The sequence below is a fragment of the Crinia signifera genome, chromosome 1, assembly GCF_055691185.1.
Source record: "Crinia signifera chromosome 1, ASM5569118v1, whole genome shotgun sequence".
Lineage (NCBI taxonomy): Eukaryota > Metazoa > Chordata > Amphibia > Anura > Myobatrachidae > Crinia > Crinia signifera.
In genome coordinates, this window is record NC_139217.1 from 159,528,018 (window position 1) to 159,543,892 (window position 15,875).

The 15,875-nt window shown below is 41.6% G+C and overlaps 1 protein-coding gene across 3 annotated transcripts in view; it reads left to right on the forward strand.

The window, feature by feature from the left end:
- SH2D4A (SH2 domain containing 4A) overlaps positions 1-14,746 on the forward strand; it is an 82,607-nt gene extending 67,861 nt beyond the window's left edge. For all 3 annotated transcript variants that reach the window (XM_083175320.1, XM_083175338.1, XM_083175329.1), the window contains 3 exons: positions 6,491-6,630; positions 9,231-9,451; positions 13,319-14,746. In XM_083175320.1, coding sequence (XP_083031446.1) covers positions 6,491-6,630; positions 9,231-9,451; positions 13,319-13,411 — 454 coding nt within the window. In that variant the 3' untranslated portion in view covers positions 13,412-14,746. The remainder of the gene's footprint in view (positions 1-6,490; positions 6,631-9,230; positions 9,452-13,318) is intronic.
- The last annotated feature ends 1,129 nt before the right edge of the window (positions 14,747-15,875 follow it).

Here is a 15,875-nt window from a genome sequence, read left to right on the forward strand (position 1 = left end):
CAAACTATATCTTTGTATTATACCAATATAGATATTGGATGCAAGACCTAACTAATGTATGGAGAAGGGGTCATGAGTCCATTAAAATTATATAACCAGATGGTTTAAGAGACCAATTAGTACATAATACTCATGGTCATTATTCCTACATAAGATGCTGGGTTGAAGGGTCACTAAAAACCTCAATTGATGAAAAGCAGCTCCCAAAATAGTTTACTGGAACACCTATAGAGAACAATTTATCTAGAGAGCGCTACTGTTCATAGCAAAAACACAATTGTTTCTATTAATATACAATCAATATATCTTAAAAGATAGATAAAAATAAGCCATTACATAAAAAGCATAGGTATTCACACACACACTCTAACAACCTGCTCCAATTAAATAAATTTGGCAGATTTCTAATATTATGTCCATAATAATCGGTCCATTAAATATTGGGTTTGAACAGTTTAGGGATAGCTCAAGAGGCTCTTAGGACCTCACTTGGGATATATTGGTGTCCAAATATTCAAATAAATATATGCAGTGATGCACACATTTACTTTGTAACACCACAAATAATATTTGTTATCTCACCCGTCCTCTTTAATTAAGAGTCTTTAATTGTGAGTACAGACCAGCCACGGTGGTATGCGCAGGGTAATTGCCGCTGTTCTCTGTATGACACTTGTAGTCCCGACTGGAGTATATCACTTAGCCACACTCATGTCGTGCGGACACTCCGGCTGCGTCTCAGTACTGTGCGGTTAGGCAACCTCAGTCTGCTGGATTGTAACTCCTTGTCGCACTCACGTAGCGCGGTCACGCTAACTGCCTCCCAATGTCCTTGTAGCCAAACAGTCAGGGTCAGAAAGTGTGGCAATACCGACCGTCAGACAGCAGCGTCCTTTAGAGCTTGAGGTGGTGGGTGATCCAATGTGTGGAGCCAATATGAGACACTCTGCTCCGTCTCCTTTAGTGGATCAGGTATGTTGAGACCTTTTACGCGCTTCTCCGCAAATATCTCAGGGCGGTTTCATCAGAAGGTATAGCTGTGTGTGTTCACATTTGGGATTTTAAACCACCACAATCCAATCAGGTGTTAGAACCGATTATTGGCTTAATTATACCCATATGTGTCGATTCATTGCACAGGTCTATTCTATAAACCGTTCAATCAACCCAGCATCATTCACATAGAATAAATAAAAAACTTTTTTCCAGAAAATATAAGAAGAGTATAAGTAAACCAAACTTACATAGAATCATAAAAGCCATGGCCTCCTCTAAGGTATAGACAGAACAAGGAGTAAGACGGACAAATCATTCTTTCAATCTATTTATAACGGGAATTCTCTTATACCTTCAAAGTTACCGCTTTTTTGTACTGGCTTATTTTAGCTATCTTTTTTAAATATATTGATTGTAAATTAATAAAAACAATTGTGTTTTTTTTTTTCTATGAACCGTAGTGCTCTCTTTTATCTAGATAAATATATATTTGTATTGATGGAAACTCCTTGCCCCATAAAGTTCAGCACACTTTTACTACATACTGTAGGCAAGAATTCCAGTGGTCTAATGCAGTGGTTCTCAACCTCGGTCCTCAAGTACCCCCAAGAGTGCACGTTTTCCAGGTCTCCTAGCAGTTGCGCGGGTGCACCCTTTATTCACTGACACATTTTAAAAGATCACAGGTGGAGCTAATTATGTCACCTGTGATTCTGTGTGGAGACCTGGAAAACGTGCACTGTTGGGGATCCTGAGAACCACTGGTCTAATGCACAGGATCCTCCGGATGCCACACAGTGCATGTTTTGCAGGTCTCCTCACAGAATCAGGCAATCCACCTGTGGATCTTTTAAAATGTGTCAGTCAGTAATGAGTACACCTGCCGGGTGACCTGGAAAATGTTAACTGTGCGGGTATGAGGACCGAGTTTGAGAACCACTGGTCTGATGTGTTACAGGTCCTTCTATCCCCACCATGTTAAATCTGATGATAACTTCCATGTTTTATATGATAAACAAAAACAAATAGGAATTACAGGCAGCCACTATCTGCAGCCAAGCGCTCCCCTAATAAAGCGTACATAAAATAACAGCATTAAATCAAGGTGGTTTTTTTTTTTTTTTTTGGGGGGGGGGGGGGATACATCTTGCCACTTACTGTATGCATAGCAGTGTTTATTAACTCTGTATGCATGAAATTTTGGGATTCTTCTTCCAATAAGAGCCATCGATTGCAATGTGGGGACTTCGAGTTTATAACTTGGTAGTCTTACTGTACATGCAAGGCCTCCGGGAACACTAGAAGGGACCCTGTAGCATGATTTTTAGGAATTCATGCAGAAAGAAGTGACAAGTGACCTCTATAGAAAGTGTTGCCCATCAGGTACAAGCACTGGAAAATGTTGCTTCCCAGAACTTGATACCTATGGGGAATGTAGTCAAACCACATTTTGGCATCAATACATACTGCCCATAGTATCTCACACGTACTCATACATACATACATACATACATACATACATACATACATACATACCTCCCAATATGACCTATTCCAGGAAGGACAGAATGATGGCAGTCATACAGTACCAGGGAAATCCAGGACCAGAACATTCTGTCCCTCCTGGAGAGGGTCATGTTGGGAGGTATCCACACATATACACATACAACATACTGTCTCACACACACACACACATATATATATACGCACATAGATATAGCAAAAAGGTGGGGGGTGATTGGGGTGCGCTACCTAGTAGAGAATCTGTACCTCCCAATACAATATTTCAATTTCAAAACAAAAAAAAACATTTCTGAATTAGTGTTCTTGTATTTGAGGATGTTCCCAATGAATAGGCTCAGTCCATTTCTGGGTAAATAGTTATTTTATTGGTGAAGAAACCCGACGCGTTTCGTCTATAAGACTTCATCAGGGGTAAGAACCATTGGGTGAATGGATTTGGTGTAGCTGGTCCTATTGGAAGTTTCTGCTGATCACAGCTGATGCAATAAAATAAATATCACCAAGTACTTCTCAATGGGGCTCGATTAAATGGAAATTTCTGAGTTGAAAGTTTAGTATTGGTTCTTGCTAGGAACAATATCAGGACGTTCTCTCTGTGGTAACCTCCTCGCTCTGCATTCAGAATGAGAATCTATAGATATATAGCACATAGATATAGCTACGCCAGTCACCACGTGTCAGACACCCATGGCAAAAGGTGCGCACCAGTCACCACACTTGTGTGCCTAATTCTCACACACTGCTTATAGCAAAGCACTGAGCAGCACATGGCGCAGCATTGCAATTCCACGCCATGGGTGCGACTTGCTGCGCCAAATGAGTGGTAGCAGACCTATCACAGCAACGATGTGCACGGCTTTATCTGTATACACATACATACTGTCACACACATATACACAAACATACAAATATACTGTCACATAAAGGCCCTTATTCTGGTTCACTTGCAAGGGCAAATTTCTTCTCAAATGGACAAAATCATGTGCACTGCAGGGGGGGGGGGGGTAATGTGCAGAGAGAATTAGATTTGGGTGTTTTATTGTTTCTGTAAGGGAAAATACTGGCTGCTTTATTTTTACACTGCAATATAGATCTCGCATTGAAGTAAAACCCCACCCAAATCTAACTCTGTCTGCACAAGTTACATCTGCCTCACCTGCAGTGCACATGGTTTTGTCCACTTGAGAAGGAATGTGCCTTTGCGAGTGAACCAGAATTACTCCCATAGTCATACACACATTATATATACAGTACATACTGTTACACACATACAACTTGCTGTAGACCAAACTATCCCAACCCATAGAAATATAGTCACACACATACATAAAATGTTGTGCCATCTTTTACTCTTACCTGTCTGTAGATGTGTTAAACTCACTGTTTATATTAGTTACTCCGTCCTTTTCTCTCTCTCTCTCATGTAGCCCTGTCCTCCTGCTTAACTCCACCTCCCTTTCAGTTTCCTACAGCTCCAAGCTTTGCTGTGCATGTCTACTATATAGTCCTGTGTCCTGCCCACCACATGCAGCCAGATGACACCTTCGTAACAAACTATAAGATTTTTACTAAAGCTGCAGTCTACAACATGCAGTACATTTAGGGTGACCAATCCAGGGATCTGTGGGATCCCGGGATTTGGCCCCAAAATTGACAGGATTTCAATTGGATTATGCCGAGCAGTGTCTGAGCACCTGATCAGATGCTGTCCAGCTGTTCCTGACCCAGACGTGCGGCTCTGCACAGCATGACGTGGACAGAGGTCACGCTGCACCATCCGCACTACTGCTGTACACCCTCTCATGGCCGCACCAGCAGCACAATGTACATATGTGTCCAGGGCTGGTGCTAGGTTCTTATGCTGCTCCCCTACACTCCCAGGCATGCTCCAATACTCCACAGAGCAGGGAAATTGAATTGAGAGTGATGCCCACATCCAGAAAAAAATAATTCAGCTCAGACAGGCTGGCCAAACTACCACATCTAAAAGCTTATCATGACCGCTGGATCTGTATATGTCTAATGTATTGTACACTGCATGTTGTATGAGGCAGACTAGAGCTTGTTGTTTTCTAATTATGCCCTCTTCATGAGCTGGCCACAATCACCCTAAAATCAACCCCCTCTATAAATCCCGTGTTAGCCCCAGCACACCTCTGATGCCTTCTATAATTATGCAGTTTCATTTCCAGCTTTATAGTCTTTAATTAGCATAGTCCAGCTACCACATGTGCCCATTGCAACCACAATGTTTGCATGTCTTAAATGCTGGCCCCAGTGGAACAAGAAGGGTCCAACCTGCAAAGGTTGTTGTAAAGGCTCTTGTACAGGGGTGTAGCCAGCCAACACATTGGTTTGTGTATCCGTTAGTGGGAACATGGTTTGTACACCTCGGTAAATATAAATGATAAAAATTGATAGTGCACCTCACCCACTTCCTACCTTCCTGTCGGGGTCCCTCAGGGTTCTAGACCCCATTTTCTTCTTACTGTCCTTTAACCTTTAATACCACCTCTATGCTGACAACAAGCAACTATCCCTCTCCTCTCCTGACCTCTCCTATTCTTCTCTCTTAGATATCCAGCTGTCTTTCTGCCATCTCCTCCTGGATGTCTAAGCGCTCTCTGAAGCCCAACATGGACAATACTGAACATAACATATTTCCTCCATCTAATATATCCAACGCTGCTGAGAACACTCAACATCTCAATTGCCCAATTCTGCTGCTTGGATATCCCTTTTGACTCCTCCCTCTCCTTTGCCTCCCATGTCCAATCTCTGTTCTCAATTCTGCAGCGAGACATCACCCACCGCTCCACTTCTACCAAGCCCCTTTAATGGAATCTGCACAAGTTCCAATCCCCCTAAAGAATCTTCTTCTAACTCCTCACCCTCACATACATGTGCTGCAACCTACATCTCCAACCACCGTTCCTTTATTCTCCCTTCCACCCTCTCCGGTACAGGTATGACTGCCTCCTCTCCTCTACCCTGGTCTCTGCATCCCATGTGTTTCCAGGATTTTGCCCATGCTGCCCCCTTCACTTGCATTAATAGACTCTCCCTGACCTTGCACAGCTTCAAATGGACATTAAAAACCCACCTGTTCATCAAAGCGTACCCTTCCATGTAACCTAGTACCGAGGCAGCTTTCTGTGTCTTGGCCATCCCTGCCATGCTCACTTCCTGCCTTCAGGCCTCCTTGCCTACACCTCATGCCACCGGTCTGTCTGTCCCCCTCCCTCTGTATTGTAGTTCCCTCTTATTTCCTGTTCTTACAGTCTTCTCTCACACTTAAATTACAACTCTGTCAGCTACCATTTATAACTGCAGCTCTTCTCAATTCTCAATCGTTCATCTCTACTATGATAACCTGGAACCTGATGCGTAGAGGAGGAGGTGGTCACGCAGGCAATGGAAACCACTTGGGGTTACTCTGTGTGGGCCAGTCCAACCCTGGCAGGCCCTGTAGAATATTATAACATACCTTGGAATACTATAACAGGAGATTGTGAATATCTTCCTTCAGGTGCATACACACAGGGCAATATGATCGCTGGCAATATATTGCTCAGCAATCATATTGCTCAGTGTCACATTTTTATCTGCGACCAGAGATGGTCACAGATGAAAATGTCATACTGCCGGGAGAAGAGGAGACCATTCAGGGGCTGAAAACAGGAGCGCGCACCCGGCGATTTATCGCTGGTGCACACTCCAATCACTGGCAATATGGTCGCTCGGCGACCATATTTCCAGTGATATTGGCTATAATCGCCCCCGTGTGTACGCACCATTACATTCCTACTAGATTGAAAATGCTTTGTGTTGACTTTATATTTATTATCTTCATTTGCCCTCACAGCTTGCTTTGTTTATAATTTGCTGTTACAGATAAATAGAATGACTGTTACTATAATGGAGAGCATTAGTCACATATGCTAATAGGTTGTGCTTTTATGTAATTCAGGTCTGAGAGGAGACAGGGCATAAGAAGACTAAACTCCAGCTGCACTCGTGAGAACATCATCAAATGGTATAAAGAAGAACAACTTCCTGTACTGGCAGGATGGGACAGATCTGGAACATACATTGCTCCATGGTTTCACGGTGAGCTCTAGGGAATAGTTTGTGCTAACAAAAGTAGTGACAATTGTGGCAGGAATTTTGGATGAGTGCATGTATTATGCGAGTTGATCGGTAATTCAGAGTGGAATTCCATATCAATTAAAGTTCCAGTACGTAATGTTACTCTGTCGCTCTGACCAGGCAACAGTCTAGAGCACTAAAATGATAGCATACAATTATGTAATATAAACAATACTAGACGAACCATGGAAAGTAAGCTGTGTCACGGTTACTCAGCTCATTGACTCTTCCCATTCATGGTTGTGAGTACATTCTGTAACATCAATAGGATATAGCTGTCTGCACTGCAGGTATGCATGTTCCAAACCTGGTAATATTATTGTATTCTAAAAGTTTGCCAGGTATGCACTAATGGTATAGTTCATACTTTGCCAATTTTGCAGTGATTTAATAATTAAACTTAAATTAGCATGATTACCTATGTTTTTTGCTTTGTTAATATTAATGAATTCATCTTTAGTCTGACTGCACTCTTTCATGCACGTCATCTAGGTTGCCCACTGCAGCGCTAATGTGGGACATTGCCGCAATGTCTACAATTTGCCTTTTATAAGCGAAACACATGGATTTCAGGAGACCACTTCATGAAAGGCTTAAGGTCTTCTTCAGATCTGAACGCACAGCTGCGAATTTCCAGCGGCCAGCGTTAAATTAAGCCACATACAGTAGAGTGAAATTCCACCTTGCGAATTAATGTGCACGCTGTGTGAATGGAGTTTTACGGCTACATATCCATTCACGGCCATACCAAAGTGTCCAAAACCCATCGTAACAGGCTCAACTTCAATAGATTTTTACACTGGTCACAACTCATCGCAGGCGTAGCCCTTGACTTACCAGGCAGTGCGATGGAAATAGGCATATGCAGCCTTTAGCTGACATCACAAACATTCCCCTAAAATGCTCAGGCATGCTTAGCATTTACCTGGACACTCCCACTGTGTTTTTCTTAACATTTCCACTAAATGAACAGTGTCCATCCTCACATGCCTACTTCATGTCAATCACCTTGTAAACGCCGTGTTTTTAGAAAAATTTTAAGGACTTCATCACAGGATGGACTCGTGCATGCGTGCTGTGAACCACATGCCTGCGCAGTGTATTGATATGGTGGGCACTTTTATTTTTCTGGCAGTGTTATTGATTTGACCTGTTAAACCGGTAGATACTGTGCACTTTTGCCAAAATTGTATGTGGTTTGAGATCTCAAGACTGATACAACTGAGAGGTTCTTTGAGAATTCAGACTTCTATTCACATGTGGTATTTTATAAACCACAAGAAAAATCGTTGGATTTTGTATTTAGGCATCGGTCACCATCTCCAGCAATTCCATGTTCCTCATTTTTCCATGTCAAATGAGTTTTTTATTTTTCATTTCTTGGCAGCAGCTTTACTTGCTAAAATGATCAGTTCCGTATCCTAGAACCCGCAATTGCACTATAAGGCCCTGTATACTCAGTCTGCAGTAGTTTGTGACGTTCAAGTTAACATGGCAACATACTGTAATTTGATTTCTAATTCTGTCAATGTATGATGGCCCTGGTGTGTTATGTGTGTAAGTACAATATACTTTCTTCTAAATATATCACAGGGTAGAGATCCAGAGTTAAAACTGGCCACTCCATGTCCTTAAACTGTAACTCACAATAGTCTTGAAATAGATTGAAATTCATTCTAGTCTGACCACCTCAGAGTGCACATATGTTACAACTGCTAGTAAGTCTAATTCAAAGTTTGACTTTATCAAATATTTGGACTTTAGAATGTTTTTGACACTTTCAAATATTCTCAAGTGTCTGTACTCAATAAAGGTTTAAATAGTAACTGCAATTTGACACCTTGTGGAAGAAGAGACAGAAGAGTTACTGTACATTACACATTCATCACTTACAAACACAGTTGTTTAAATCGCCAGAAAATGTGACGTATATCTTTTATGTTTAATGATTTAAAGAGTAACTTGCCCTACAATCTATTAACGAAGCAGTACAATAAGGTGATGACAGCCTTTCTCCCTGTAACCTAGAGGTTATTGTTTGCACTCAGGTGAATCATACTTTCTGTTACACAAGGTGGGGCATTGATTTACCTTACTCAGGCAGCAAACAGTGTTATTATTGCAAAATGCAGTAATTATAACCACAATTGTGAATGCTTTCGGAGAAATCTATTCCGTAAACAGTTGGATCCCATGGGTAGGTACTGTAACACATTATCAGATTATCTAAAGGGACATTGGCTGTTTGTGGAATCAAATAACATGTGCACGGACTGCTGTCATTTGAGCGATTTGTAAATCAGAAAATAGCTGTAGGTATATTTGTGTGCCGCAAGCAAATAAAACATAAACGTAATGAGAAATACATAATACTGCATGTGTAGTTGTGGATGGTGTTAGTAGTTACAGTATGTTCTGTTGTGCTGGTCTACCTCTCAGTCTTTATGTTCCCAAGAAACCGTTTTTCACCAGATTGGATGACATCATCAAATAATTTGCATTTGTACCAATATAGGTAAACAAAGATGTTATATGCATTTTTTTCTCTTGTTTACTATCAGGCATCATATCAAGACCACAGTCAGAAAACATATTAAAGAGCCATGTACCAGGGAGCTTCCTGATCCGTGTAAGTGAGAAGATCCATGGGTATGTCCTCACCTACCGCCATGAAGACGAATGTGTGCACTTCCTCATAGACGCTTCTGGCACATCATGCAGCTTCTTGGGTGTGGATCAGCTGCAGCATGCGACTTTGGCTGACCTTGTTGAGTATCACAAGGTAATACAATTGTAATACCCATTTTCTGTTTGCAGAGCTGTCTGTACAGGACTGGTCATATCTTTTGGCATAATACTTTTTCCACTGTGCTGCAAGTCACACATACAGGAAAGCAAAGGATATTGACTACAGAGGTGCGCAATTAAATCCAGGTGCAGCTACACTTAAATCCACCTAGTAGAAACACCAAGTACTACTGAAGGTTTACAAATGGATAGAAATGGTGAATTCAAACGGTAGCGCTCATAGGTAACTATGTGACAAGGTAAATGAGACCTTACAGAAGGGATATCAAACCCAAATTGACCAATTGATGATAAGGTCACAATCCTGCGTATTCAACAGCTTCTTTTTCTCCCCTATTAAACAAGCAGGGGAAACACAATAGAATACAACATAGTGCAGGTCAATAAAGTTTAAAAAAATGTAATACATATAATGCACTTACAATAAAATTACTTTTAAAAAGGCATTAGACAGGTGTCCCATATGGTAAACTGCAGGCAAGTGATGATGTCAGAGTCCTCCCTTCTGGGTTCCTTAGTCCGGAATTAGAAGCCACAGCCGGGGGTCCCACTCTCCAAGTCAGCCCTTCAGGATACACGAGTCCACAGCTAAAAGCACGCTTAACGTGTTTCGGAAATGGTTTACCTTCTTCAGAAGCGTGCTGTAATGTCTGTCAACTGGTGTATTTATACCAGTATCAATCCAGTGCAGCTGATGCTGAGCGCTGCTAATTGGCGCACAGCTTCCGACTTCCCTCTGAAAAGAAGATGGCGGTGCGTTCCAAATAGCGGAAGCGCGTCACCGCTCATACTCCGTTTACCGGAAGTATTTATTTCTATTGAGTTTACAGCGAGAACAACATGACGGTGCATTCCAAATGACTGGAGCGCATTGCCGTATAACACAGCAACAGAAACATCTATCAAAAATGACATCCACAGCTGTGCGTCCTCCGTGGTTACTATATATATCGTTATCTATCAAGATATAGTGATAATGAAATACTATATATATATAATAGCGCTAGAATATGGTTCCCTATATACAATTGAAACGTAGCACACTATAGGATTTATGTAAAAAAAGCTTAACAGGGAAATCGGCAGCCGTTTACAATAATTTGATTCCATTGATACGATTACTCTAAAAAAAGAAACAAATGTTAATAACACAACATAAAATACTATAATAAAACACCACCGTAAACTAAGAATGGAAGAAAAGATAGATATCAGTGTTTTAAACAAGGAAAGGTTTAAGTTCAAACTCGCTGTTTAATCCTCTGATTACCAATGTCCCCAGACGATATATCCAGCGCATTTCAGCCTATGAGAGGCGTTTTGCCATATCATTGGTGCAGCTTTTTGGAAGTATTTGCTCAATCCCACAAAAGTTGGTAATGTGGCATTCTTTTGCATTATGTACCACACGGAAATGTTCTGAAACAGTATGGGTTTTTAATTGTTTCCGAATATTGTAAATGTGCTCGGCAGTGCGGATCTTTAATTGCCTAGAAGTTTTTCCTATATAGGAAAATCCGCAACTGCACTGCAGAACATATACTACATTTCGTGAATGGCAAGTTATGAATTGCTTAATAGGAATGGTCTGTCCATTTGCGATAAATTGATCAAACGTTCTTTCCTTAACTTTAACTGTTCTGCAGATTAAACAGGACAATGGTTCGGATATTCTGACGTAACTCTCCATCAGTGGAGCTATGAACCAAATGGTCTTTCAGCGATGGGGCTTTTCTGTATATGAACTGAGGTTTTGTAGGCAGATGGCATCCAATGGTTGGATCATTTTGTAATAGATGCCAATTACTACGAAAAACTCTTTTGATATCTTTGTGAATAGAACTATATCTGCTAATGAATGCCCATTTGAATTTTTCTGTATTATCTACAGTTTTGGGCTTCACTTGTAGTAGTGTAGGTCTCTCAACTAGGTTGATTCTTTCTTTGGCTCTAGTGAGCACATCTGCAGAATACCCCTTCACACTTAATCGATTTGAAACCTCTTCCAATTGTTCATTATATATTTGGATGTCTGTGCAATTGCGTTTAATTCAGGAAAATTGCCCGAACGGGATGGCATCCACCAATTCCTGTGATGTTTACTGGTCGTCTGGATATAACTATTGGAATCGGTCTCTTTCCTAAAAGTTTTAGTTTTGAGCAAATTATTTTCGATGTACAGTTTTAAATCCAAAAAGGAAACTTGATCTGGACTGCAATCAAATGTAAATTTTATATTCCGGTCATTATCATTTAATTGTGAACAAAAATTGTCGAGATCTGTTTTTTCACCAGACCAAATAAACAAAATGTCATCTATGAAACGACTCCAGGACACCAGGCCTACCCCTAGCACGCCACCAGACCACACTACTTGTTCTTCCCAGTGGGCCATAAATAGATTTTCGTAGCTAGGGGCAAACCTGGTGCCCATCGCCGTTCCAGTACACTGAAGATAATAGGAGCCCTCATGCAAACAATAATTGTTCATTAAAATTAAAGAGATACTGGCCAACAAAAACGTTTTCATAGGTTCAGATAGGGACCCTTGATTTAGGAAATAGGTTACAGCCTCAAGTCCCCTTTCTATATTAATAATTGTATATAACGTGCCAACCGGGGGTTCAGGGTTTTTTTGTGAACCTTCGGGAGTACATCGATGGAAGGTATATTCGGTTCTGGGATGTTTAAAAAATCAAGTCACACATAAAATACAGAATAAGGCACACCGTGTAATACATCGGACTCACAATGATTTTGTTTTTATCTAAATCGCCCATTTGTTTTAATTATTTCACCTCTTAAACCAAAGTAATAAATAAAGACACGAACAACCAGGTAGAATCGGAAAAGAAAGGTCACAGCCTAATTTATTAAAATTATATTAATTGTAATTATGCCAAGGTGGCGACATGAGCTGTGCTCCTTGGCTACGGTCCACAAATATTATGATTAATTAACAAAATGAGAGTGGCTTAACCTCCCCCTGCACACCCGTGTTGGGTAGAAACCATTTCCCCTTAACTGGAAAAGTGCTATCTCCACCATAAGATGGTGACATGGTTCTATCCTAAGGTAGTGACTGACTCGCGTTTCTCAAGGGGGAAATGATAGTCAGAACTAGTTGTGCTATAAATTGAGCCACGAGGAGCCCTGTTTTCAGCCACAGAAAGATTGCCAACCAAAGCCCACCACCTAGCTAAAACTTAGAACTAATAGCTCACCCATATATTAACACCTATTCTGTAAAACAACTCACTTTAGTGACTCCAAAAGGGCTGTGACAAACAAGTCAAGCCCTGCTGGGCTGAGATGAACCCATCATATCTAAAGAGCTCCAACATCTCATAACGGATTTCCGGATGCTTTATAACCTTACCCCCTAAACCAATAAAAAAACCTAGAAACAGCTGCATTCAACTTCCTCATTACTCTATCAAGAGCAGCTCCTCCTTCATCTCCCCTCCAAAAGCGCCAAGGAATTACCTTGGACCAAATAATTATACTGCACAGGACTAATGGTGTATTTGTTACAGTGCATTTCTGTTCTCAATCTGGTACATTATCATGGATTGGCTAACAGTATTTACTATATGTCAAGTTGTCCAGACCATGCACTCTGTATTGGTTAGCCGAGGCTTTGTGGTGGCTGGCACAACTGTAACCATGGACCCCTACCACTACATTCCCCGGGTGGGCCCTTCATGTCCCAGTTCAACACTGCACATAATTGTGTGTTATATGTGGTGTGTGTGGAGTGAGTAATTGGATCTGGGTAAAGGTGCAAAACACCGGGAAAATTTCCAACAATATTTAACTTCCTTGTTTGTTTTTCTGACAGGTTGAGCCCATTACTTTAGTGGGGAATGAGCTGCTCCTGTACCCATGTGGTCAGCTGGAAAATACCTGTGACTACAGTGAACTCATGGAGTGACGACCTTCACTTATCCTCAAACGACTCACTGCCTAGAAGAACAAAACTTATTGTTTACTGCACTTTGCTAGCCATAGTGCCAGCCACATGAAGCAGTTTTTCTGTCAACCAGCAAAACTTTATGGAATCAGTTCTCCAATCACGTAAATCCCAGTCTGGAAATATGGGATATGCCGACTGTGTAGGAACACACTTGCTGATGATAAGCATATGTTATGTCATATACATATCATGCAGAGGGCAGGGTTTGGAAGAGACCTCTGGTCCAATTATTTTAGGATAAACAAAATACGTACAGAACCACAAGTCATAAATTACTGGAACGGTCCGCAGTACATTGTAATGAAATGTTTTAGATATCTGTTTTATGATATATGACGGTCATTAAAAAAACAGCGACATAATGTATTGTTTATATCAACCCTGAATCAGAATCTCTTAGCTCTATTGTATGTACAGTTGTAAAGGGGCATACACACTGTGCTATACTATGGCCAATTTTGACTTTGCAATTTCCCCTTGAAGTGCATAGAGCCGATTTTGGTAACTGCACTTGCGATTTTGAAAATGTGCTATTTGGATTATGGCCAACTTCATTTCAAGCGACATAGGGCCTTGATTCTAGTTTGCTCGGTAAGCTGCGAGGACGCCAACCCGCCGAACCCCCCCCCCCCCCCAATCCCCTGCCACTGATTCTCCTCGCTACCTTATGAGGGGATGTGTAACGAAAGCACCTTCCCTTGTATGAGAAATCATTTGACAGGCACTGACCATCAAATGATTTCTCCTGCCTTTGCAAATAGAAGTCAGTGGGGACAGACTTTCATTTGTGAGCGCCGGGACAAAGACGGGGCAAGCGGTTGATGAACTGTGATGTTAGATGTCCACCACGACACACATCATCACACACCCCCCCCCCCCCCCCGCATACCCATGGGAAGGCAAAGTGTTTTCATGGAGACGCCCATAAAACGCTGGGTGTACCCATGGGCGACCCCTGTCTTAGCCGCCATCCGCCCCTGGCTCGCCCCAATCCTGGGGAACCGCTCTGCGACTATGCAAGTTGCAGAAACCGTTTGCAAAGAGGCTGCACAGGTGCATAATATAGCATGCGCATGTGCACAGCCCCAGATATCGGAACGGGAGTCCAAATGAATTAGAATCACCCCATAGTCAACATTGCCTTGAATGCACAGTCATTTTTCCTTGAGATACCGACCTCATGGGGCCACGCATTGGTATATCTAGCAGGGGAAACATTGAGATTTTTACTTAACTTTCATACAATTTTGACTATATACCGTAGTCAAAATTGTTAGCCAAAATCTCACTGTGTGTATGCACCTTAATAATATTGCACAATAAGTGCACACACCGCAATATGAGTTCTTTGATATAGGGAAAGAATACATTGCCAGTGCAACCTGCCAGTGTCTGCAAGCCCAGTTACGATCAAAGCCTGATTAAGGCTCCAGGACAGCCTGGGTACTTAAAAATGGGGAGGGGGAAGGAAGGACTGAGAACTAAACAAACACAGAGAATACATACACCCAATCTACACACATAGCATACATACAGTACATACATACTGTATACACACAATAGGCCGAAAGCATACATGCATATAGACACTGCACACACACACACAGAGCACAGCAATAACCATAAGAGAACAACAAGAGTAGTCACTGCTGGAATCCCATGTGAACAGACTCAGAGCTGCTGCTGCTGGAGCTAGATGTGCTCAGTAGCTCCCTCTGCTGTTGTCTGTGGAATTTAGTCGTATTCAATGCACTGAGATAGGGCTGTTTCTGCCTACATTGGAGGGCCCTAAGAAATACCCCTTACAATACTCCTGAGGTGTGAACAGGAGTGTTAGGAGAGAAGGTGCTGTATATCCATGCAGGCCCCTTATTGTCTAACACAAGTGAGAGTAGAATCTAATGTGGCAGCTATTTTCCCATTGATTTTTGTACTGCACATATAGAATTGTCAGGAAAAGGATTACGTGATCTGTGCAGTGCTGGCAACGTGGGACTCCAGACAAATAAGTATTAAAGAACATATGACAGTATGAACTCTGACCCGGCCTGTGTCAGCGATGTCACTTCCAGAGAGTTCCAGCATAGCACACATCTAGATTCTGCTTGGTTCCAGTTGTTAAGTCGGCAGTAATTATGTTGACAGTCAATAGGTCGACAGGCAAAAGGTCTTTATAGTCAAAAGGTCGACATGCACTATGTGGACATTGACAACAGCAATAGGTCACCATGGCTCATTCAGATACCTTGTTCATACTTAGGAAAGGTCAAATGTTACCAGGGTACGTATTACACTAATTGGGGTCCACATAGACAACAAGAAAACTCATGTCAACCTTTTCACATGTCGACTATTTTTATGTCTGCATTTTGCTTGTGTAAACCTTTTTCTTTTGTTTACCGAGTGCATGCTGACCTTTTTC